This window comes from Marmota monax, unplaced genomic scaffold (genome assembly GCF_021218885.2).
Source record: "Marmota monax isolate L192 unplaced genomic scaffold, Marmota_monax_Labrador192_F-V1.1 WCK01_AAM20220418_F8-fsc00019, whole genome shotgun sequence".
Taxonomy (NCBI): domain Eukaryota; kingdom Metazoa; phylum Chordata; class Mammalia; order Rodentia; family Sciuridae; genus Marmota; species Marmota monax.
Window position 1 is genome coordinate 15,679,537 of NW_026695242.1, and position 24,644 is coordinate 15,704,180.

The window sequence follows — 24,644 nt, forward strand, 5'->3', positions numbered from 1 at the left end:
AGTTGTTTCTTGGATTTATCCAAACTATAGATTGGCCATTTAAAAAGTTCATGTTGCATTTCTAAAATCTTTGAGACCGATAGACCTTCTGTCTGCAGGCAACATCTGTTGCTGACAGACCTCTTTTGCAGTCTTAAGTTATTTTATTGTTAGTAACACCACCACAATATTTTATGCTAAAGGTAGTTCATTGTGTCTGAAAATAGGCAAAGCCAATCTTAGTATTTGCTCAAATTGCAGAATTTCTTCATATGAGTTTAATCAGACTGTTTAATAAATGTGTACTGAGCACCTTCTAGTTCCAGGCACAAGGCTGGGTTAAGAATACAAAGATCACCAAGACAGCACATCCCAAGGAATTCATGCCTGAACATGTTATCATTTCTGTTAACTTTGTGACATTTTTCTCTCCTATATAACCAAAAAGTGAAATGTTGTTTATAGTTATTAGGTTACAGAAATGGGGATGGGATACCCAGTGGTAAGGGGACTAAGTGACTATGAAGAAGAAATGAAAACTAAATGTTCAAATTCAGTTTTAGAATATCGCCATCACCCCAAACATTACCTTAAACCTGTGTGTAGTCAATCCCCATAACCCTCTATTCCCAAGGCAACCACTGATCTTTCTGTGTTTATAATTTTGCCTTCTGGACATTTTATATAAATGGAGTCATAATTTTTTAAAAAGAAAGAAACTAAAGGTTCAGCAGATTTTGTTTTTGGGGAACAGTCATATCAAGAAGTTATACATGTAATTTAAATACCTTAAAAACAGCGGTATTAAAGGCCTGAAAAGGACAAATAGCAGTGGAACAGAATGACCATAGCATTTTATTCTTTTAAAGTAATATGCCTTTATACATTTATTTTACTGAGTTAAGTTTGTCTTACTTTAGAAGCTGATAGCTCTGAAAGTTGTAGTGACATGCTTAGACCATTTAGATACTAAATAAACAGGAAGATTCTGTCTCATTACATTGTAAATGCTGTTTTTGAATGTTATGGAAACATCAAAGGACGTTGTAATTTTATTTTCTACTGAATTAAATTTCTAACATGAATGCCTTTGTTTATAGTAATGAAGCAGGACCAGACTTTCAGATAAAGGTGGAAATGTATAGTTGCTGTACAGAAGAATCTTCCATAACCAATACACCAAAAAAGCTAGCTAAGAAACTTAAGACATCTATAAGTAAAGCTACAGGAAAGAAAATAAATTCAGTGCTTCAGGAAGAGAATCATGAAACATGTTTGTTCTTCAATTCTACTACTGTGTAAGTTTTCTAATACAGTTTTTATGGTAACATAATATACATTTGTGATATTTCAAAGTATAATATATGGAGTATGTGTTTACGTTTTGAATGGAAAAGCATCCTGAAGCAGAAACAAAACTTAGTTGTCTGACATTTACCCAGCTGAGTTAAGTGTAGTATTTTCCTTTGAAGGTAGGAAGTCATTGACACAGTATTTTAATAGTTTGGAATTCCAATATCTACCAGAAAGATGAAATGTTTTTCTTGAGAAGGGATTGTGTGTCTGTCCATTTTTTGCTACATTTAAGTCTACTAATTGGATTTCTGTATGTATAGCCTGATTTATTCTCACAGACCTTAAATTTTTTTTATCACATTTTAATAAACTTACATTATCACTACTACATGGAGTGAAATAAAAAATATCTTTAATATAACTAATATCTAGCCTATATTCAAATTGTACCATTCTTAAAATGCCCTCTTGTGATTTGTTTGTTCAAATCAGAATCCAAACAGGTTTCTGGGTGAGGTGGTGCATGCTTGTAATTCCAGTGGCTTGGGAGGCCTAAGAAGGAGGATTGCAGGTTCAAAGCTAGCCTCAGCTGCTTAGGGAGACAGTCAGCAACTTAATGTGACCCTGTCTCAAAATGAAAAAACACTGGAGATGTGGCTCAGTAGTTAAGTGCCCCTAGTACCAAAAAAAACAAAAACAAAAAGCAAAAAACAAAGAATCCAAACAGGTCTATAATATTACATTAAAAATATAAATATTGCAATTCTCTCTTTTTTTCTAGTCACTATTTTTTGAAGAAACCAGGTCTTGTAGGATTTTCTGTGGTTTGAATCTATCTGATTGTACCTTCTTTTTAAAACATTTTTTTCTGGCCCGTGTATTTCCTATAACCTCGTAGTTAGATCTCCAGCGCTGATTAGATTCAAATTCTTTTAGGGTAATAATACTTCATATCATTAGGTATATTTCCTACTGTCTCCCAATCCTTGTTCCACTTTTGGGTCCAGGTGTTGCCACCCTGATCCATACATTATAAAGTTCCCTATCAGTCTTTTTTCTAATGCTTTTTACAGCTATTACTGATAACTCATTACTTCATTAGGGATTATAATTAGGTGACTTCCTAAATTTGTCCTGTACTTTTTTCCTAAACTGGCATTCTTGACTGTTCCCTTATAAATTCTCTGGATACAACTACAATAAAACTTAGTGGGAAAACTACTTGATTCTTAACATGTACCCAGTTTTAAAATAAGTTGATATCCTAGGAACCATGGAAGTAAATACTGTTGTTTTATTTGAACTCTGACTTTCTATTCTTTTGTGTTTCATTCTGTTATAGTTCTTCTTCTTCTCTTTGATGCCCGAATTATTCCATCTTTGATCAGTGGGAAACCTTCAAGATGATTCCTGCATCCTTCTGATACTACCTAATCATTGATAGCTTCTTCTCTCCCTGCCATCATAGAATGTTCACTGTTTGTCTTGTGTTTTTCTATACAGACTTGGAATCACCATTTCTCCATGGAGCATTGATTTCTTTCAGATACCTTCTTCAAACATTGTGTTTGGGTTTTTTCCTCAAATAGTTTTATATTTATGTTTTATTGGGAAACCATTGATTAGGCTGCATTTCTAGAATTTCTTTACATGTCTAATATAATCGACTTTTCAGCATGTCCGTAGTTTTACTGTAATAACAAAAAATGAAGTATTTTAGGTATAGATCCTGGAAGCATCAGTCATCCAAATGTAATTAAATAACTCATGTCAGATGTATTACATGTGAAATGTGTGTTGGCACTCTAGCATAATGACTTTCCATCAATTTTGATTGAGGCTTGTGCTAACATATATTTTATATCTTAACTGAATGCAATTATGTAAACAGATTTCATAAGGCAGTCCTTGACCTTTATTATTTATAATATAATTATTAGGTATCTGTTCTATTTTAGTTGTTTTTGGGTTTTTTTAGTTTTTTAAGGTATCTGTGGATCATTAAGTTGATTTTATTATTCATGAATAGGGCTCATTCAACAGTCAAAAAAACAATCAAAGAAAATGTGAGTCTTTCCAATAAAAATGTCATTTCAGAGGGGTCAGAGGACCTTTAATTTTCATCCTTGAGATCTAAGACTATCTCAAACACTATTGTACATTAAGATTGTGTCAAGGATTTGCTGGAAAGTACTTTAACTCAACCAAAAGGTAATGGAACTATTTTTTTTTTTTTTGATGATGATTAAATAATTCTATGTTCAGGTTGAAACATAGGTTTTAGAACTGAAAGAGACCTTAGAGATAATTACTTAGTTCAATAGTCTAAAAAATGTTTAAGCAGCAGAATTTCTTATTTAAGAAATAGCAGGACCAGTAGTGTCTCTTATTCAGCTATACTATATCTTGGGCATATTACATTTCTCTCTGGGTCTCAGTTTGCTTAAATGAAAGTTAAAGATGCTTAGATAGAGCCATTTCTCTTTTAAAAAGTTTCTTAGGGACATTCCCAGGGTTAATACTCCCTTCAAAGAATGCAAAATAACAAATAGAGTCTTCAAACAATTAAAAACTTTGTTGTTGGACAGCGAATACTCAATATCTTATTCTGTCACTTATTACTTATCATTTATTACTTGACCCAGTGCAAATTAATATACTCTGCTTTTTTAATCCTCTGTAAAATGAGAATAATAATAATAACACCAATATCATCTCACTCCATAGGATTGTTGAGGTTCAGAAAGATAATTTGTGGACATCATCAAATAAGCATTTAATAAATGTAGCTCTTGCCATTTATTGTTACTATTTTTATTGTTGTTTAACCAGCGTTTTCTAAGCCCTCTCTTAAATGTGTGCTGAAACATTGCCATTTGGAAACTTGACATAGGATTATAAAATGTAGAGACTTTTTTAAAATTTAAAGTCATGTTAATAATTTCCTAGCTAAATATTTTCTAAATTATATTAGAACCTATATTTAGCTAAGTATATTCTAAATTATATTAGAACCTATATTTAACCTATATTTCTCTTTGAAGCCTAGAGGTAGTTGGAGGAATAACATTATTTTGTCTTAAATTCTTTTTCATAGGGATAGGCATGTATTTCTATAAGTGTTCACTCTGCTAGTCACATTTGTCATTCTACTTGGTTTGTCCCAGAATTCAAATACTAATTTTCTTTATGAACATTTCTCATGCAACTTTGCCATTTGCTTATTTTGTCCCATTATAGTTGGTCAAAAGATACAATAATACCTTGTATAACACTTCACCATATTATGTGCTCCTAATACCAGCATTCTCTTCTCTTCTGGTGAATCCAGAGTATACTAGGTTATACAAGGACTATTTTTTTTTAAAGAGCTTGGTCAGCCAACGTTTTATTTCATAAGCCAACATCTTAATGTTCTTTTTTTTTATTAGCTACACATGGCAGTACAATGATCTTGACAATTCATACATTTGAATCAAATGGGGTATAATTTCTAATTTTTCTGATTGTACAGGTTGCAGAATCACATTGGTTATACAGTCACCTATATACATACAGCAATAATAATGTCTATTTTATTCTGCTGCCCTTCCTATCCCCCTTTCCCTCCCCTCCCCTATTTTTACCTGATACTTCCTTAACTGTCCACTTTAGCACCATGACAGGAGTTTTGAGAATAACATTAGTAATCAAAATGCACAAAATGATTAATTTTTTTGCTCTAGAGGTGTGATCTAGTTCACTCTGAAGACTTCTGTAGATTCTAATTTTAAACCAAAATGAACACATATAAAACAATGTATATCTTTCCTGGTAATATGACATGTGACCAAATATAGCTATTTTTCTTGATAAAAGGGCATTATTTCAGACTACAGTTTAAAATAGTTGTTTTTCACATCACCCCCCTCATGTTATAATTGTTGGCCCATTCAATTAAAAATGTAGCTGATTAAACTTTTGGGAACTCAATATTAGGGTTGGCTAAAAGGAATGAGTGTAATGTTTTAGAAAGAAAATGTTATCCTGACAAGAATGTTTTAAAAGTGAAGTCATTGTTGGTTTTGGAAGCAATGGCATTGTAATTAGTCATGGTTTAAAAATGAAGTAACTTGAAATATCATCATAAAGTATTGTTGGATCTGAAAGAAGACAGTGAACATTTTTGGTAATTTTTAGTATGCTCCCTGATGTGATTCATTTATTCATTTTATTTATGGAATTTAGCTTACTGAAATTCCTTTAATTCAACTTTGCCATTTCCTCTAATAGCTGAATTATCTATTTCATGTTCCTTTAACTATTTAGTACATTATTCTCACCTGAATAAACATATACCTTTTAAAATATAATTTTGTGAAAACTGGTAAAATCAAGTGTGATATTTTACTGTACAAAAAGTTGTATTAAAATATTTAAAAATAAGGCACAATATTACATTTTAAATTACACAGGAGTTACAAAACAATTATCCTAATCCTTGTCTGGATATATAGATTATTTATGTTTTAGGAGCAAGATTATTAAATATTTGAGGTTGTGAAAGATAATGCAGTTTTTAAATATGAGTAAAGACTTATTTACTTCTGCATATAATTGTTTAATCATTTAGAAATGATTATTCTGCAATTATGTCAGTTGGTACATTGTATTCAGAGGTTAACTCGAGGCCCTTACACTCAAAATTCTTGGAGTAAAATGTCACTATGTACTATATATTTAGTTTAGTTTTGTTTTTTGTTTGTTTGTTTTTGGTGGTGTTGGGCATCACACCCTGGGCCTTGTGCATGCTACACAAGTACTGTACCACTGAGTCGAATCAGCAGCCCTTGTATTTGTTTTAATTGAAAAGGTTTTTTAAACGATTAATGAAGCATGAAAGTAGTATGGTATAGTAGGGCCTTCTTGTTAGCTACAGGCAAGTTAGTTAAATTCTCTGAACTTCATTTTTTCCATTTGAAAATATAGGCTGAAATATCTGCCCTACCTACCCAAGGTAATTGTTTTGAATATTAAAAAAGATATTAGTTGTCAAAGTGCCTTAAATTTAATATATGTAGATGTAGTATTATAGTACTTTACATGTAATTGATTCTTAGGGATGGTTTTAATTGTAGTATCATTTAACCACATTAGTTATTTTAATTAGAAAAGTGATATAAATTTGAGAAATAGAATCAAGAAGAGAAAAAATGTTCCTTATTGCCGCAGTCTGGCTGGGCACAAATGCCACAGTCTGGCTGGGTACAAATGCCGCAGTCTGGCTGGGCACAGTGGGCACACAATCAGGAGCCACCACACAGCTTGTAGATTCAAACAGCAACTCTTTATTCCCGAACTCACACCAGCCATCTACAATCACATTCTGGGGAAATCCACGTTCTCTGCCCAAATCCACCTCCACTGGGCTTCTATCTCCAAAATATACTGTCTGAATCCCGTGAGAACTCAAGGGGAACTCAGGCAGCAGGATACGCCCTATTCCCAGCAGGAATAATCTTAAACCTTAAACCTGGAACCTAAACTGGGAATGCCCTAAACACGATTATCTTAAACTGGGAACACCCTAATCCGCCTTGGTCCTTGAGCAAGGTCACCTACATTCAATGTCACTGCAACATGGGGTACGCTGGCAAGGAAATTGTCATACCTACTTGGCTAATGGCTCCCAGCATCTCCCCCCTTCTGATTAATTAAACAACAAGCAATGTGGCTTAAGGACCGTGCCTGGTAGGTTGTCCAATTCAACATATGGTTCTTACCTGTCATCGGAAAACTGACCTTTAGGCGTCAGCCTCCTGTCTTAGGTTGATACCACTGCAATTGAATCATACCCGTCACTGACTACCGGTCCAGCATACAGCCATACTTGTGGATAGGTCTATGCACCAGTGGGGGGGTGAGGTTCTTTGCCTCACCTCTGTTGGCCCCCAAATTTGGCCTTGGTGCCAGTGGGGGAGTGAGGTTAATGTGGCTTAAGGACCGTGCCTGGTAGGTTGTCCAATTCAACATATGGTTCTTACCCGTCATCGGAAAACTGACCTTTAGGCGTCAGCCTCCTGTCTTAGGTTGATACCACTGCAATTGAATCATACCCGTCACTGACTACCGGTCCAGCATAAGCCATTGGCCCCCAAATTTTAGACCATCACTAGCAGAAGGGAGGATACAGAAATGCCACGACACCAAGCCAATTGACGGCTCCTTGGGAAAAATTGCATCACTTGTGACACCATCAGCAAAGATATGTCAGCACTACCACAATTAACATGGGGTGCGCTGGCAAGGAAATAAAAATTGCATCACTAGTTAATCACTGTCGTAGATGTAAGAATGGCCAAGCATGGTGTTCTGGATATCAGCTGTTATGGATTTGAGTCAAATCATCTTCTTTTCGATCTGTAGAAATTGTTTTAGTTAATCTCTCTGGAATCCAAATCGGCTGCTGTTCTTCCTGTGGAAACACACAAACAAAACCCCGACTCCAGACAATCACTGGGTCAGGACCTTTCCATTGTCCTGTTAGAATATCTTTCCAAAGTACCTTAGGCTTATGTACATTTTTTGGATACATATGCCTTTCCGCAGCACTAAATCCTGATGAATCCAAATTTAAAAAGTTTAGAGTAAAAAGCGTTATTTTAAGTTTATCTTTGGGGGATATATACCCCTTTCCAATTCCCTCTTTTTGCTTTAATAAGTATATGTCTGTATCTAATAGGTGTCTTAGCTTTTTGCATTTTGTATCTGTGTAATACCTTACTTGACATTTTCAACCATTTTCTATCTTATTTCTATCTTCTAGTTGTTTTTTTTTTTTTTTTAAGGTTTGTATTTTTACCCTTAGTTGCTTTTTTTTCCTCTTAGTTTTCTTGTTTCCTATTTTGTGGGTTTAAAATTATTGTCTTCCTACATCTTTTCTATCTTCCTATATCTTTTTTATCTCTTTTTTTTAACTTTCTATACTTCTGTCTTTAAAGTTTTCCACTTCAAATTTTTAATCTATTTTATCTAAATCTTTTATCCTATTATCTTCTCATTTTTTTTAAGCAATGCCTTTAAGATTAACTAAGCTTCTTTCCTCCATCATGAAGGCATTTTAACCACCTTCAATTTAACCTTTTAAAGCCTTTTAATTATCATCTATACTGTACTTTTAAATGTACTTTTTCACCACCTACAACTTCACTCTTTTAAACGAGGCTTAGATTTTGTTTAAATCGCTTCAATGTTAGTTTACATGGCTGCCCTTCAACCAAAGGCCTTCTTTTTTAACTCCATTGAGAAGCTTTGTCTCAATCTGCCATGTACAAATACCTTTTTCTTCTTTCTTCCTTTCTCAAGCTTTTAAAGTAAGTCTAGTTTCCTCAAAATCTTTTTAAATGGCATTTTACAACTTTTTACTTTACCACACAGAGATTATCTCATCTAGAAACATTTCTTTTTCCTTTAACCTTTTATTATATTAAAATATATTTCCATATCTTGAATCTTTTTCTCTCTTTTTTAACCGTTAACCCTTTTTATAAATTCACATTTTGAAACAACTCTTATAAAATTTCTGATTTAGACAAATTACTCCACTTTAATAAGATGAAAGACTTTCATGTTTTTGATACTATAATACTATAATTGAAACCCAACTGAAAATTTTTCTACTCTTTGTATATAAATTACACATGATAGAATCTTAACACTTAATAACCTTGTTTTAGCAAAGACACAGACACAAGCAATATTAAACATTTTTCCATTTACCAATTTATGAAAACACACATAATGTTTAAATATATTACCTTATGGGACTTAATAAGTAAAGAGTACTTGATTTCATATTTAGTGGTTGATATTTTAACACTTTAGCCTTGTAAATTAGTCAAATGTCTGTAAAAACCAAGATCTTAGACAAATGTAGTAAACAGAACTAGCCCTCTCTTTCTTGTTGAAGAAAAATCCTTCTACAGGATACCATGATGGTCCCATTGATATACTTAATAACTCGTCTTTAAAAAGCCATGGGCTACATTTTTGTATTGTATCAACATATGCCCTAATTGTTCTTGGTCTCACTGGGGTGCCTCCTTCCTCTAACAATTTCTCTTGCTCGGAGGCGAATAACTTCAAACCTTGAATCAACCATTTCCCCCAGTTTGCCTGAGAAATTTCTAGGGATAGGCAGCTTGAAATAAAAACAAAATAAATCAAAACAAGAACACATTGTTTTTTGAATTGATCACCCATTCTTTCGCTCTTCCTCAGGGGCGAGCAATTTCACTTACCTCTAAGCTTCAGAAGTTCCCTGCACGGGCCACCAAATGCCAATGTCTGGCTGGGCACAAATGCCGCAGTCTGGCTGGGTACAGCGGGCACACAATCAGGAGCCACCACACAGCTTGTAGATTCAAACAGCAACTCTTTATTCCCGAACTCACACCAGCCATCTACAATCACGTTCTGGGGAAATCCACGTTCTCTGCCCAAATCCACCTCCACTGGGCTTCTATCTCCAAAATATACTGTCTGAATCCCGTGAGAACTCAAGGGGAACTCAGGCAGCAGGATACGCCCTATTCCCAGCAGGAATAATCTTAAACCTGGAACCTAAACTGGGAATGCCCTAAACACGATTATCTTAAACTGGGAACACCCTAATCCGCCTTGGTCCTTGAGCAAGGTCACCTACATTCAATGTCACTGCAACATGGGGTACGCTGGCAAGGAAATTGTCATACCTACTTGGCTAATGGCTCCCAGCACCTTATATTCAACCACTTAAATTAAAACTTTCTAAAATTTTGAGGTGGTATTTTCCTCCCAGGTTTTTAAATGCCTAGCTTTGGGAGATATTTAGACATTACTAATTATACTGTTTTCTCCAAAGTTATTCTAGAGTCTTTAATCATTTTAATGGCCATATTATCTGTTTGTTGGTTATATCTTAATTTTACCATTCTTAGGAGGATGTCAGTAACTTTTTTGTATAGTTCTTTTCACCTGTAGCATTCATGGGAAATAGAGGTTAATGTCTTGCATATTTATGTTAAAGTAGTTGAGGAAGAAAATTCCCAGTCACAATCATCACTTAAGGCCTGAGAAACAATTTGAACATGTAATTTGGTCATTACATAACTTTAGCCTATTCTGCCACACAAATTGTTCCCTAAACATGCCACTTCTACAGTGTTCCAAGTTCAGATGCACAGTTTATAAGTTTTCTTCCAGTGCACACTAATAGCAATATTTTATATTCTACTGTGTATTGAAATTACTATTCTTAAAATGAAGACTACTCAAGTGTTTTTGGTGATCAATGAGAATAAATTACAGTGTCACTCTTAAAATTTCTTTGTATACTTGTAGACACCCTGTTTAGTAACTTGATCTCTTAGTTTCATGACCTTCTTGCCTCCATTGATCCTGTCCTTTTCAGCATCTATCCCATGATTGTTTCCTTGGTCTTGTCATTACTAATAATTACATGCTCTCTAAAATCTTTATACTAGGTTTTTCAGTCTTTACCACATCTTCCAGGTTCTTTAATTCAGTATTCTTGCTCCAGCTTAGTTTAGACTTCAAGATTTTCTATTTTATTCTTTCCCAGCATATCTTTCCTTTTGTCATACGTACCGTACCTTAGAAGGACTTCAACCTTGGTTACATTCTCCTTAGCATCTTTGCAGTGTACCTACACTTATGAGGTATAAATGAAGAAGCTGGAGAAAAACAGTCATTCTGCTTTGTTCACTCTAGATAGATGGTTCTCAGTATATGACTGAACAGTTCTACTAGGTTTTCATATCTCCCACTTTACCTCTTTTTACATTATTTCACATAATTTCCCCCTTTTTATGCCTCATTCACACCTGATGACTTTGTTTCATATATCAGGGATATTTCTGAAGTAATCAGAAAACAACTCAAATTCCCTCCATCCACCTGCATCTGTGTCTGTTTTGTTTCCTTCCTTGTGAACTGCCTTTGTATCTAGGCCCATCTGCTTGTGAACTAGATTCCATCCTCTCCCTTAGTCAGAGCTGGCTCCCCTTTCTCCTATATTATTAGCTTTTCTTCTATTGCATCATTCCCACACACATAAACACCTCCCATTCCATAGCTGTCCTTTATAGGAAAGAGCTTTTTATATTTCTATCTCCACTTCCTCTCTTCCCATTCTCTTTCAGACTGTTTCAATGATTTCTATTGTGATACTTTCATCCTATCTTGCAGAAATTGCTACTCTTGTCAAGGTCAACAGTTATCTGTATGTGACCACATCTGATGATAAATTATTGGTGTTCTTCTTCCTGGACCTTCAGACTAATAACAAAATTAATCATTCTCCATAAAATAGCTTTTTCTTCGCCTTCTAGGATACTGATTTCTTGGTTTTTTTCTTCTACCACGGTGACTGTTCCTTTCCTCTCGCCTCTTGCTTTTCGGCTTAATCTGAGATGATGGAGTATTTGGCCATTGGACTTCACAGGACTCTATAACTTTGATTAAATTTCATCTACATACTGGTAATTCCCAAATTTATATATCCAATACTTTTTCCTCCACTGTCACCAGGCTGTACCCTAACTGTTTACCCAATAATAAATCTAGATATTTGAAGCAGTTAAACTTGCTTGTCCAAAATTAAATTCTTACTTTCCATATCTGTTCCTCTCTTTCTTCCTCATTCTAGTAAATAACTGTTTTAGCCTTTCATCCTGTGACAAAATGCCTAAGAAATGTGTCTGTAAGGCAGAAAAGTTTATTTTGGCTCGCAGTTTTAGAGGATTCAATTGATGGTGGATTGTGGTGAGGCAGAACATCGTAGAAGGTATGGCAATGAAAAGCTGCTCCACTTCATGGTGGCTAGGAAGCAGAAAGAAAGAGAAAAAGTAGCCAGGGACAAGATAGACCTTTCTAGGTCACAACCACCAGTAGCCTACTGCTGTAACTAGGCCCTACCTCCTAAGGTTTCTACCACCTCCCAGTAGTCCATTCACAGGTGACCCATCAATTGGATAATCCATTGATGTAGTTAGAACCCTCATGATCCAGTCACTTCACACAAGCCCACCTCCAAATATTGCTGCATTGGGTACTAAGTCTTCAATACATGAGCCTTTAGGGGACATTCCAGATCCAAACCATAACAACAACAGTTCCACTTTTCTAATTGTTTGGACTTAGATTCAGAAATGTTCTTGATTCTTTTCCTTTCTTCCACAATTAATGTTCCCATTGAGTCAACATTGAGAATTTATCAAGAACATTACCACTTCCTACCACTGTATCACTACCATCCAATTCTAGCCTTGCCTGGCCAGTTGGAAGAGCTTTCTAGATGAAGTCTTTGTTTTCACTTTTGGCCCCTGTAGTCTGTTCTCAACACAGAAGTCAGAGTAATCGTTTAATTATGGTACAAAGCAGACTATAACACATTCTTCTGATCAAAACTCACCATTTGGTTTATATCTCACACAGAATAAAATCCATAAAACTCATGTGATTATTAATAGATAGGTTTTTATATAATAGCTCTTCCATTGTAATTGCTGGTCTTAATTACACTAATTCTTTCTCCACAGTTTCATCTAATAATTCCTCAACTTTGATAGACTCATTGTATAGATAGTAGACAAAAATAAAAGCTATTTTTGAATAGCTCTGTAGAGCATTCAAAGTGGCCCACATTAAGTGTGAGACTAATACCTCTCTTAGTTCTAGCAGTAGTGGAGATTTGTTGATACTTAGTGAACTTTTCCAGGAGTCTACAATGTAAGTCTGACATTATACTGATTGTTAAATGTGACTTGAAATTTACTCATGCATTGTTTTGTTTAAAATGTCAAGTTGAGATTTGGAGACAGAAACATAAATTTTCCTATATAAATTTTTACCTAAAACATTGTGTATTGAGAGATATTTCTAGTCTTTAGTAATGATTGTACATTAAAAACCAAGAGACATTCTCCCGGTGGGGAACATTCTATGGGCTGGGTCTTTGTTTATTTAAAAAAAAATACATGCATACATTGTGTGGCTATTAATTTTATGCTTATTTTGTTATAAAGATTTCATTAAAGATTTAGTGAGAGACAAAGGAGGTTTATGAAATGTATCACCTGGCACAATTTAAAAAAATCCCATCAGACATCAGTCTCTTAAAGTTTATTCACATTTTTTTCTTTGTTTCTCTTCTCTTTTAATATACTGTTTCATGTTTGGGTATTTTACTGTTTTAGTCAATAAAAACCAAGAAAAGTCACAAATGAATTTAAATTAGTACATAAAATAAAGTTGTTATTCAAAAAAAATTATCTTCTTATCACCACAAAATGCCAGGATATGAAATTTGTCACCAAAATTCCTAGATGTTTTGGCAAGAATGCTCTTTTAGCTTAAGTAGCATAGAAGTGGCTATAGTGATAAAAATGGAATTAGTAATAAAGTCATCCATTCTCCCATACTATAGATAGGAATTCCAAATCTTTGAAGTCATGTTTGAACTAGAAGGAGATTCATTTTGTAAAAGATAAAACAAAGCTGGGCATTAGTTAAAGGGGTAAGTACAGATTTTAATCAGGATATGCTATTGCAATTGAGAGAAAGAATTCAGCAAGAATTGTGCCCCACTTTAATTTGTGTAGAGGTGACCAGGCATTATAAAATGGAGAATGAGGAAACAGGGAGCGTCAGAGTCAGTAATGTGCAAAGGTTCCAGTTTCTCTGCATCCTAGCCAACATTCCTTACTTTCTGCATCTGTTGTTGTGTTTACTAATTGCCATCATAACGGGTATGATGTGATGTCTTATTGTGGTTTGATTTGTATTCAAAGGACTGTTGATGTTGAATATGGCTTTTTGGTGTTTTCATCTTTGGAGAAATGTCTGTTTAAGTCCTTTGCCCATTTTTTAAATCAGGTTGTTATTTTGTTAATTTATAAGTATATTACATAATAGAGAACATAAAATTACTTATAATATGTCTTCTTTCTCACCACTAGTGGTGCAAAGTATAATTTGCTAGCTCATACCACCCTAACCTTGGAAAGTGCTGATGATAGCTTCAAGACTCACAATCTATCTATTAATGGAAATGGTGAGTACATTATATATTTTTATTTACTACATATAGTATGTCAATATATATGTGGTGACATTGATTATTTCTAATTTTAATGTTCTGATTTGGATGTTGGCTTAAGTAATATGGGCATGAGTGATTCTCTAGGTTCTTTTAAATGTATCTTTCCCTTTCCCAAATAGGAAGTGTTTTTCTTTCTTTATGCTGAGATTTGCTTTTAAGATTTAGTGAGAGGTTGTTTGAGTCCTTATCTTTGACTTGAAGTTGATGACTTCACTACTTTTTTAGCTGAAATTTAAAGACCTGTCTCATATTTAGGTTTGAAATCAAGCCAAACTCCACTTTATTTTTGGTTTCTTTTATTGATTATTGAGAATTATTTTTTACTTCTGTGAAAGTATTGTTTCATTTATTAATCTCTTTGCCTTTGTTTATCCGAAGTTTCACTGTGATATAATTAAGAGTAAAGCTTATTTTATTTACTCTGCTTCAGGCTCCTTTAGCTGTGGATGTGGTTTGGCAGTGAGATTGCCCTAGTTATGAAATTAGGAAAAGCATCTATTATGTGCCAGGCATATAATAGATGTCATGTATGCATTATCTTATTTTCATATCAAACCCCCTACTTAAGGTAAGTGGTATTTTTTTAATGAGAAATTAATACTTAGACATATAAATAGCTAGCCTTAGATGCCATATTTCTTGTCAGAAGTATGGAAGAACTGTGGCTCTATACTGTCTTCCACAGGGGTCCCCAACACTGAGAAACCCAGATTAGAAGTAATAGGTGATTGCAGAGTTTGGGCAAGCAGGCTGTGGAGCAAGGAATTCTATATTCACTTTTCAGGAAATGCAGGCAGGAAGGAATTATTTTCCTTTACATCACATAAAATATCAACTTATTTACAGAGAAACACATTATTACATGTGGTATTTGGTTCTATTTATATTATTGATTGCAGTAAGTTTACATTCTGGTCTGAAAATCAAATCATTTGTTATTCTGTTTCTTTAGGAAGTATATTCTAACTTAAAAACAACTGGCTTATAAGTATTTAGAGCATAATTCATTCATAAATCTGTGATTCCCTATATAAAAAATTTCTGATATACTACTCAAATACATGCCTTTATGGAATTCTTATTGCATTTCCTGCCTATATTAAGAAATTGTGACTCATTTATTTATTTGTGTCTGCATGTTTGAATCATCCATGTATTATGTTTATACATTTATTTCTCCCAGGTCAAGCCCTTTATTTCTAAAAGTTAGCAGCTTTAACAAGGTATTAATTAAAAAAGATTTGAATAGTCCCAGAAAATTTATTGTGTGCTATTCCATAGTAGAATGTTGGGTAGGTAAGTTATTGAAAACTTTTTTGTTTTACTTTTTGTTCTGTGTTATGGCTGTTCTTTTTCCTTTAACCAAATAAAACACCTTGGCTACCCTGCATTTATGTATTAAATAATTCTATATTTACCAAAACCAATTTTTTTCAGAGTTACTAAGACTTTTTATGTAAATAATAATTATAGCTTATGGTAGCCATTTTATAGGTACTGCCCATAAGAGTGCAGTGAAAACTTCAAAAGTCATTTACGTGTGGATCAGTGTGCACTAAGAGCCATGGGTAGTCCACTAACAGTTGGATTTTTATTTGTACCTGATGCACAGAAAAAATTACTCAGTACTTTCCTTCTATACAAAGGATATATACTTGCTTACACACTAAAATACACTATAGCAAATTGCTTACATGATGCTAAGTTACCCCTGAGAATGTTAATAGGTTAACAACTATTATGTCATTCCACTATGTCACCACAACTACCAACTCAGAAAACTAAAACATTACTACCATCTAATTATTCAAGTTTTGCTTGTTGTTTCAATAGTGTTCTTTATACTAAAAAAAAAAAAAAAAAAAAAAAAACAGTGCAGAATTACACATTAAATTTAATTATCATACTTCTTTAGTTTCTTTCAGTCTGGACCACTTCCTAAGTCTTTTACTGACTTTTATGACTTCGATATTTTTCAGTATTATAGTTGGTTATTTTGTAAAAGTTTCTCATTTTAGATTTATATGGATTAAGATTCAGAATATGTATCTTTGACAATGATGTTTTGCTCTTGTTGTATCCTATCAAGTGGCATGTAATTTTGATTCATCCCAGTACACTTGGTTAAAGTGGCATCTGTTAAGTTTGTCTACTGTAAAGTTACTCTTTTGCTCTCTACTTTCAAATTAATACATATTTTGTGGTGGGAGTAGGTGCTTTGAAACTACGTAAGTATACATTTCTTATAAGACTTCTACTTTTTGGATTCATGTTTTTCTGTTTTACCCAATGTACCATAACCCATTGATGTCACTGTTTTTTTAAAGGGTCAAATTGTTCCAGATTGGGCCAGTGGGAGCCCATATTTAGTATGGTGCTCATCTTTTTGATATCTTTCTTTGAGCACTTTCCTGCTCAGTGACATACCTAAATACTCCAGCTTGTCATGTATTTCCCCTGGCCCATCCCTGGAGTCAGCCTTGTTCTTAAGGAACATTGGTCGCCCTTCTTCTTGGAGGTAGGGCTCTGACAACACTATTCCTATTCACACCATGTGTGGATGGCTCCTTCACTGCTCTCAGTCTCTGATTCCCGTGAGTGGGATGCCCACCAGAAGTGGTCACTGTTATTCTGCTTGTGTTCTGACACTTCACATCAAGCGGTCACTCCATAAGGAGGCCCTCCTCACTCTGCTGAGGCTCTTACTCCCTGCATCACACCACCCCTTATGGCTCTAATCTGCCCTCCTCACTCTCCCTACTCCAGACAGATTCCCCAGTGTAGGCTGTGCCTGGATGTGAACATCCTTTCAGCCCATTCAAGTTCTGTTGCCTCATGCTGGCAGCCCTCCTGCTTATCCTCATTCTGTCTGGCTCCCATACCCAGCTCATGGACAGCATAGCTCCTTCCTCAATCCCTGCACAGATGATCTTGGGGGGCTGTACCTAATGGATTATGACTTAATTGTTCAATAAGGGAAAATGGAAGAAAGTTATTGGCTGAAATAATGTTTCATTCAGAGGATCCTCTTGCTAGTTATCATAATGAGCAGTAAGTAGAATTTGACCAACAAATCATTAGAATGTTTTTATATTAAAAGAGATTACTTCTAGTCTCTGAATAATCCCTATTGAATAATTACTTTTAAGATCAAATAAAATTAAGAGGCTAAAAGATCCATGATTATTCCAGGTGATCACATACTCTAAACTATCAGTTTAATATTATCGTATCCTCTCTACTTGCTTATATTTGATCGTCATTAAATATAATACTGGTACATGAGTAGGTAAAAACCTTTATATAAAACTAATTTAAAAATATGTTAATGTATAATGAAAAACCTATAAGAAGAAATACCAAAATGTGTAATGACCTCAAATAAGCATATATTTATAACTTGAGTTTTTTTTTCTTTCTCCTTTGAATAGAGGAGTCTTCATTTTGGCTTCCCTTATATGGCAACATGTGCTGCCGATTAGTTGCCCAGCCAGCTTGTATGGCTGAGGATGCATGTGCAGGATTTCTTAATCAGCAGGTTAGAGGACTTTAAATATCCTACAACAATTGTAGCTTTAGTTGAAATCTTAATATACAGACAGCTGTTTGACCTACTAATATTGAGAAGTCTTTTTTTAAATGTTTGTTTTCTAAATGTTGTTAAACATAGACTGTGGGAAGTGCTGGGGTGAGAAGGATGGCAAGGGCAGGGGTCTGATGCTGTTTTGATGGCTCTGGAGCTGCTCCTCCCTGCCCCTCTGTTCCATGACCCTGCAGTAAGTAGCAGGTAATCGGCAACAGAGGACTCCTTGTGGAAACTGATGATGGCTGTGCAACATCGCTCACAAAAAGGCCCTTCTGGCAAACAGCTTCTGGCACAGTTTAGGCCTCTGGGCTTCCAAAGCTGCCTCTTTGCCACCTACTCCTGATTTATTTATAGCCATAGTTATTTATATTCAGTAAATAATTAATTGTGGGCTTCAATGAATCAATAGCTTTTTCTAAAAGATTCCATTACGGGGAAAGAAAATTTGCATTCTTACCAGGTAGTCAACATTTTCTAATGTTCTGAGAACAGTAAGGGAAAATTATATTTTCAACATTGAGAGTTATTTTTATAATTTTCCTGAGTCATTTGATGAATTGCTGTGAGATTCTAAGCACTAATTTTTAATAGACTAGCTTTCCTAAAACATTGATTTATGATTTTATGTGTGTAAAAGTTATATGGTAATAATTACTTTCATTTTGCTTTAATGCTTTTCAGAATTCCAGACATTTCTTCTCTGATATTAACTTTCTTTCAGATTTGGGGCAGTTGAACTTATTGTAAAGCAAATTAGAAGGTTATTTCATCACATTTTAAAAGGTCTAAAAAGTGAATATAAGTTTAATTATTTAGGTGTTGTATTGAATTTAGAAGGAAGGTGATAATGATCTATAGTTGATTGTTTCTTGATTTTTTTTCTTTTTCCAGCAAATGGTGGAAGGTCTGATTAGTTGGAGAAGGTTGTATTGTGTTTTGAGAGGAGGTAAACTGTATTGTTTTTATAGTCCGGAAGAAATTGAAGCTAAAATGGAACCAACCTTGGTAGTGCCCATTCATAAGGTAAAGGAAATGCTATTTTGAAAATAAAATGTTTTATGAAGTTTGTTCTTGTTTATATACTTCATTCACATTGTTGTCATCCTACAAAGAAAGGATTGCTAAAAACAGATTAGTTCATAAAGATAATTTAATATTTACTCTGTTCTTATTTCTTTGCTTTATAGAACTTATTCATTAAAGGAAATGCTGTATATTTTCTAAGAACACAGTAAGAGAAACCAATACTGGTAAATAAGTTTTAAGTTAAAGAATGTAACTCCACATTAACAAGATATTTACATTTTTCATGAATTTATTTAACTAAGAGATTATGTAAACATAAAATGTTAGCTCATGTTACAGTGATGCTCTTTGTAGTTAATATTCAAATCAACCCATAAAAAGATATTCCTGAGTATATCTTTTCTGATTTCTTTTGGAATCGTTGGGCAGTTGTCCAATCTTCTGTCAGCACAGGGAAATCTAACTTTAGCAAAAGCAAAGCACTAAGCAACTCAGTGAGACCCTGTCTCTAAATAAAATACAAAATAGGGCTGGGGATGTGGCTCAGTGGTTGAGTGTCCCTGATTCAATTCCCAGTACCAAAACAAAAAACTATTGAAATTTAGTTATAATTTTTTCAACTAAAATTATGTAGGAAAACTTTCCAAATAAAGCAGACTTAGTTTGTTTTTTCTCACTATCTTAAATTTAGTTTCATGTTTTCAATTCTAGTATCTATGAGATAGTCTCTTTCTTCTCTTTTATAGTATTCCTACTCTAGAACACTTTAATGGTATTTCTAGAGTAAAATACTGTATTTTCTGCCTGTTGGGTAGCACTTGTTTCTAGTTTTATTTTACTTGCCTTTTGAGTGATTTAACTGAAGTGAGTACATGATAAAATATGAACTATCACATCTGTTACTATACATGTTCTACTTTAAACTTTTAAAGAAAAATGTAAAATCATATGTCCTTTTATAGAATAGTGTATTCCTGAAAACATGTCAGCACAGTCTTCTGATCTATATGGACTTGTTTAATTCCATAACCTTTTCCAATAATGGAGTTTTTGTCTCGCTGTCCATCCTGCTTTTAGAAATTACACTGCTTTTTTTTTTTCTCTCCTAAAGGAAATCCTTTAGTAAGACTTTAAAAAAAAAAAAAAAGAAGTTTTATAGTGGGTTTTTTGTTATTGTTGTTTGAGGTACTAGGTATTAAACCCAGAAGTGCTTTATCACTGAACTACATCCCCAGTGGTTTATAATTTTTTATTTTATTATTATTATTTTTAATTTTGAGACAGGGTTTCACTTCTCAATAAGTTGCTTAGGGCCTCCCTAAGTTGCTGAGGCTGACCTTGAGAACTTGCAATCCTCCCACCTCAGAGGCCTTTCATGTCGCTGAGATTACAGGCATGCACCACCAACTTTTTATAATATTGTGGTACCATCTAATGTAACTTTTGTTTATTAGAAGCATTAGTGTTCTTCCTGAATAATATAAATAAGTAATTAATCAATTTTATTACAGTGAATTTATTTAGAAAAATTAGGTTTATAGAAATGTGATTTTAGTAATGAAAAAATTGATTTTTTTCATTACTTGCCACCTTTTATTTTATTTTGGTTTGTTCACATAGTGTTTCTCTTTAATCTCGCTTTTCTATATCTTAGTCTTTTGGAAATTAAAACAAAATAGTGAATAGCTATATATCCTTCACCCAGATTCTTCAGCTGTTGTTAATATTTTTGTTACATGCTTTCTCTCTAGTTAATTTTATTCTGAATCATTTGAAAATCAGGGTACACAGTATAACATGTCTCCCCTGAATATTTTGACATATTTCTCCTAAAGCACATTTTTCTTCAGAACCATATATTATCATTCTAAAGAAATTTATTGTTGATACAAAATTATCTAATATGCAGAACAAATTGCCCCAGTTGTCCCCAAAATATTCTTTGTAACTTTTTTTTGTTTGAACTAGAACCTCTGATCACCAAGTACTTTATTTCCTTTTATCAAAAAATATGCTCTTCATGTCCTGCCTTTGTTTGTTTTGATCTTTCATGACATTACCATTTTTTAAAAGTTCAGGCCAATTTTTCTCTTGTAATGTATGTGACTAATTGTTTCACTAGATTCAGGTTAAATATTTTTGGAAGAGTTCTACCATATGTAATTATGTCTAACTTGATTTGTACTAGATAACTAGATAGTAAAAATGCAGTCTTACTGATTTTTTTCTTACTTGTTGTACTGTAGAGTATAAATAGTCATAAACCAAATTAAGATTTAATCTAAACAAATATTTTTTCATATTTTTTATTGATGCATTTTAATTACATGTAATAGTGGGATTCATTGTTACGTATTTGTACATACACATGATATAACAATATAATTTGGTCAATATGATTCTCCAGTATTTCCTCTCCGTTCCTCCCTCCCTCTGGTCTCTTTCCTGTGGTCCTCCTCTACTTTTCTTGAGATTCTCCCCTCCCTACCTTTCTTTTCCTTTATCCTCTCTACTTTCCACATATAAAAACATAGGATCCTTGATTTTCTGAGTTTGGCTTATTCTATCTATCTTTGCTGAAAATGACACAGTTTCATTCTTCTTTATGACTGAAAACTCCATTATGTATAATGTTCCACATTTTCTTTATCCATTCATTTATTGAAGGACCTAGGCTGGTTCCGTAGTTTGGCTATTGTGAATTAGGTATGCAGGTATTACTATAATATGCTGACTTTGGTTTCTCAGGATAAATCTTGAGTGGTTACTAGCTGGGATATATGTATGGTGGTTCCATTCCTAGTCTTTTGACGAATTTTCGTACTGATTTCCATAGTGGTTGTACTAGTTACATTCCTGCTAACGGTGTAAAAGTGTTCCTTTTCCCCACATCAACTCCAGCTGACATTTTAACTGGAGTGAAATAAAATCTCAGTGTAGTTTTCATTTGCATTTCCCTAATTGCTAAAGATGTTGAACATTTTTTTCATGTATTTGTTGGTCATTAGTATTTTTTCTTTTGAAAAGTGTCTATTTAGTTCATTAGTCCATTTATCAATTGGATTATTTGTTTTTCCAGTGTTAAGTTTTTTTAATTCTTTAATATTCTGAATATTAATTCTCTATCAGAAGAGTAGCCAACAAAGAGTTTCTCCCATTCTGTAGGTCCTTTCTTCATATTCATAACTAAGCAGATAATGGTTTTAAAGTTATTTCCTTTATTTGAAGAAAGTCTCCACAGTATTCAATTCACCTTATCTCAGCCCTTTAAGGTAGACAAAGCAGGTATGTTATTTCTGTTTCACAAATGAAGAAACAGACATGGAAATCAGACAGAACTTGCCAAACTAGTAAGGAAAATTAGATGACTCACTCTTTTTCTAATGGGTAGGGGAAAATAAGATAAAAATTCATTGTCTGTTTTTCTGTTTCCTCGTAGACATACTGTTAGACCATATTTAGAAGGTAAAATTAGACTTTCCTGTCTCTACACCCACTCTGAATCAGTTTTAAGTGTAAAAAGTATTTCTGAAATGAGCTTGAAGCCACAGTCGACCTATAGGTATTGGCTTAGCCATGTATTGTAACCTTACCATTTCAATTTAGGAAGAAATATATAATGAAACACCTCTGTGATTATAGCCAGTACATCTGTATTTCCTGTCTAATTATAATGATGCAGTTCCATGAAAGTGGTAACAGTGTTTACATGGCCTGAGCAAATTGATTTATTTTTCCTAGTGGTAACAAAAGCTGATGGCCAGGTGACTGATGGTATTCTATAATCAGTGCCATTCTTATGATGACAGAAATCATCAATAGACATTCCAGTGCTTGTTCCACAACTGACCATTATGTACTTACAGAAAAATTATTAAGCCAGCAATTAATATAGATTTAGACTTAGACTTGGGGGCAACATGGACCATATTTGATCCTGAAGACTAATGACTCAAATATTTCTTCCCATACATGACAATCTACAAAAGTAGAGAGTTTTGTAAAGTACAAAAGAGAATTTTGAAAGTTAAACAAGAGGTGAAAGTTAAGGTCGGAAATATCAATATAATTTAATTGCTGCCCTCAAAGTTGAAACCAATGACAAAATCCTCCATTTTCCAGCTTTACAATGTTGTAATCTTAATTTTCTCTAGTGCTGATTCCTATTCTTTTTCTCTGTAGAAACTTTCCTTTGCAGTTCCTACTTCAGTTCCTGCTTCCTTTGAGCCCTTGTAAAAAAAAAAAAAAAGAAAAAGAAATATATTAGTTTTTTTAAAGTAAGTTTTATTTATTTTTCTGAGTTTACAAAATGATATAAATGTACAGAAAAGTTTTAAAAACATACTATAGTGATCACCCATATTTTAGTCTTCTCTTTAGTTGTATCTGTATTTTTTTCTGATCCATTGAAACATAAGACTTCAACATAGTGACACTTTGTCCCTGAATAAGTTAGCATGCAAGTCTTAAAAATAGGGGACTTGTATGCATATATAATTATAGTACTATTATAACAACTAGGAAAATTAACTTCTAGGTCATCTAATATTTAGACCATTCAGATTTCCTCAGTGACCCCAAAATGTCCTTTCAATTTGTGTTTTCAATCTAGGACTGTTCACTGATTTTGTATCTTCTATAGTTATTCTAAATTGTGAATGAGGCCTGAAGGCTTGATTATATTCATTTTAAACCTTTTTGCTAGAGTTTTTTTGTTTTGTTTTGGTACTGTGGATTGAACCCTGGGGGGCTTCAACCACTGAGCCATATTCCCAGCCCCTTTTTGAAATGTTTTTATTTAGAGACAGGGTTTCACTGAGTTGCTAAGTGTCTCACTAATCTCCTGAGGCTGGCTTTGAACTCATGATTCTCCTGCCTCAGCATCCTGAGTTGCTTGTATTACAAGTGTGCATTACTGCACTTGGCTAGAGTTTTGACAAATGCTTTGTAAAGGAATTCTGTTAGGAAGCACATGATGTCAAGTTGACTCACTACTCATAATTCCACCTCTCCAGCTAGAAGTAATTCTTCCTCTTTTAAGTTAGCAAGTAGTCATTGAGGTGCTACCTTGGTGCTATGTGAGATCTTTGTTGTCCAACAGTATTTCACATAATGGTTTCTATGATTTTCCTCCCCTGTATAGTTATAATATTGGAGATTCCATATGATTTTCTCATACTTTCCTTCCTTCTCCATGTATTAGTTGGCATTCTTTTGTAAAGAATCAACTAGGGATGAATCCCCTCTGAGAAGGCAGGATGATAAATCTTAATATTTTAATTACCAATTTTCAGAGTAGGGAATTCGTGGTACACATTGGTATTGTAGTCTTTTTGGTAACATAGTATTGGGGTTGGTATTGCCCTTTCTGTGGGTAGCAAATAAGTATTATAAGTATTCTCTTCTTCCTTTCCCTACCTCTACACTCTGTCTCATATCGTGATAAACAGGTTTTATATGTAGTCTGTGTTTTAAATTACTTGGTTTTAAAATACAAAAGTAGAGATTTTTCCACTTTCTTTGGGGTGTCTAATGGACAATGTCCATTAGACATTACTGTATTGTTAAATAAACAGTGGATATTTGATACATGCCAGTTTGTAATTTTTTTAAATA

General features: G+C 33.8%; 1 protein-coding gene across 1 annotated transcript in view; it reads left to right on the forward strand.

Moving 5' to 3' along the window:
- The window catches only part of Rtkn2 (rhotekin 2), a 75,048-nt gene that overhangs the window by 34,124 nt on the left and 16,280 nt on the right, over window positions 1–24,644 (forward strand). Inside the window, exons 6-9 of the mRNA XM_046419866.2 lie at window positions 1,080–1,277; window positions 14,274–14,368; window positions 17,848–17,954; window positions 18,894–19,025. Coding sequence (XP_046275822.1) covers window positions 1,080–1,277; window positions 14,274–14,368; window positions 17,848–17,954; window positions 18,894–19,025 — 532 coding nt within the window. The remainder of the gene's footprint in view (window positions 1–1,079; window positions 1,278–14,273; window positions 14,369–17,847; window positions 17,955–18,893; window positions 19,026–24,644) is intronic.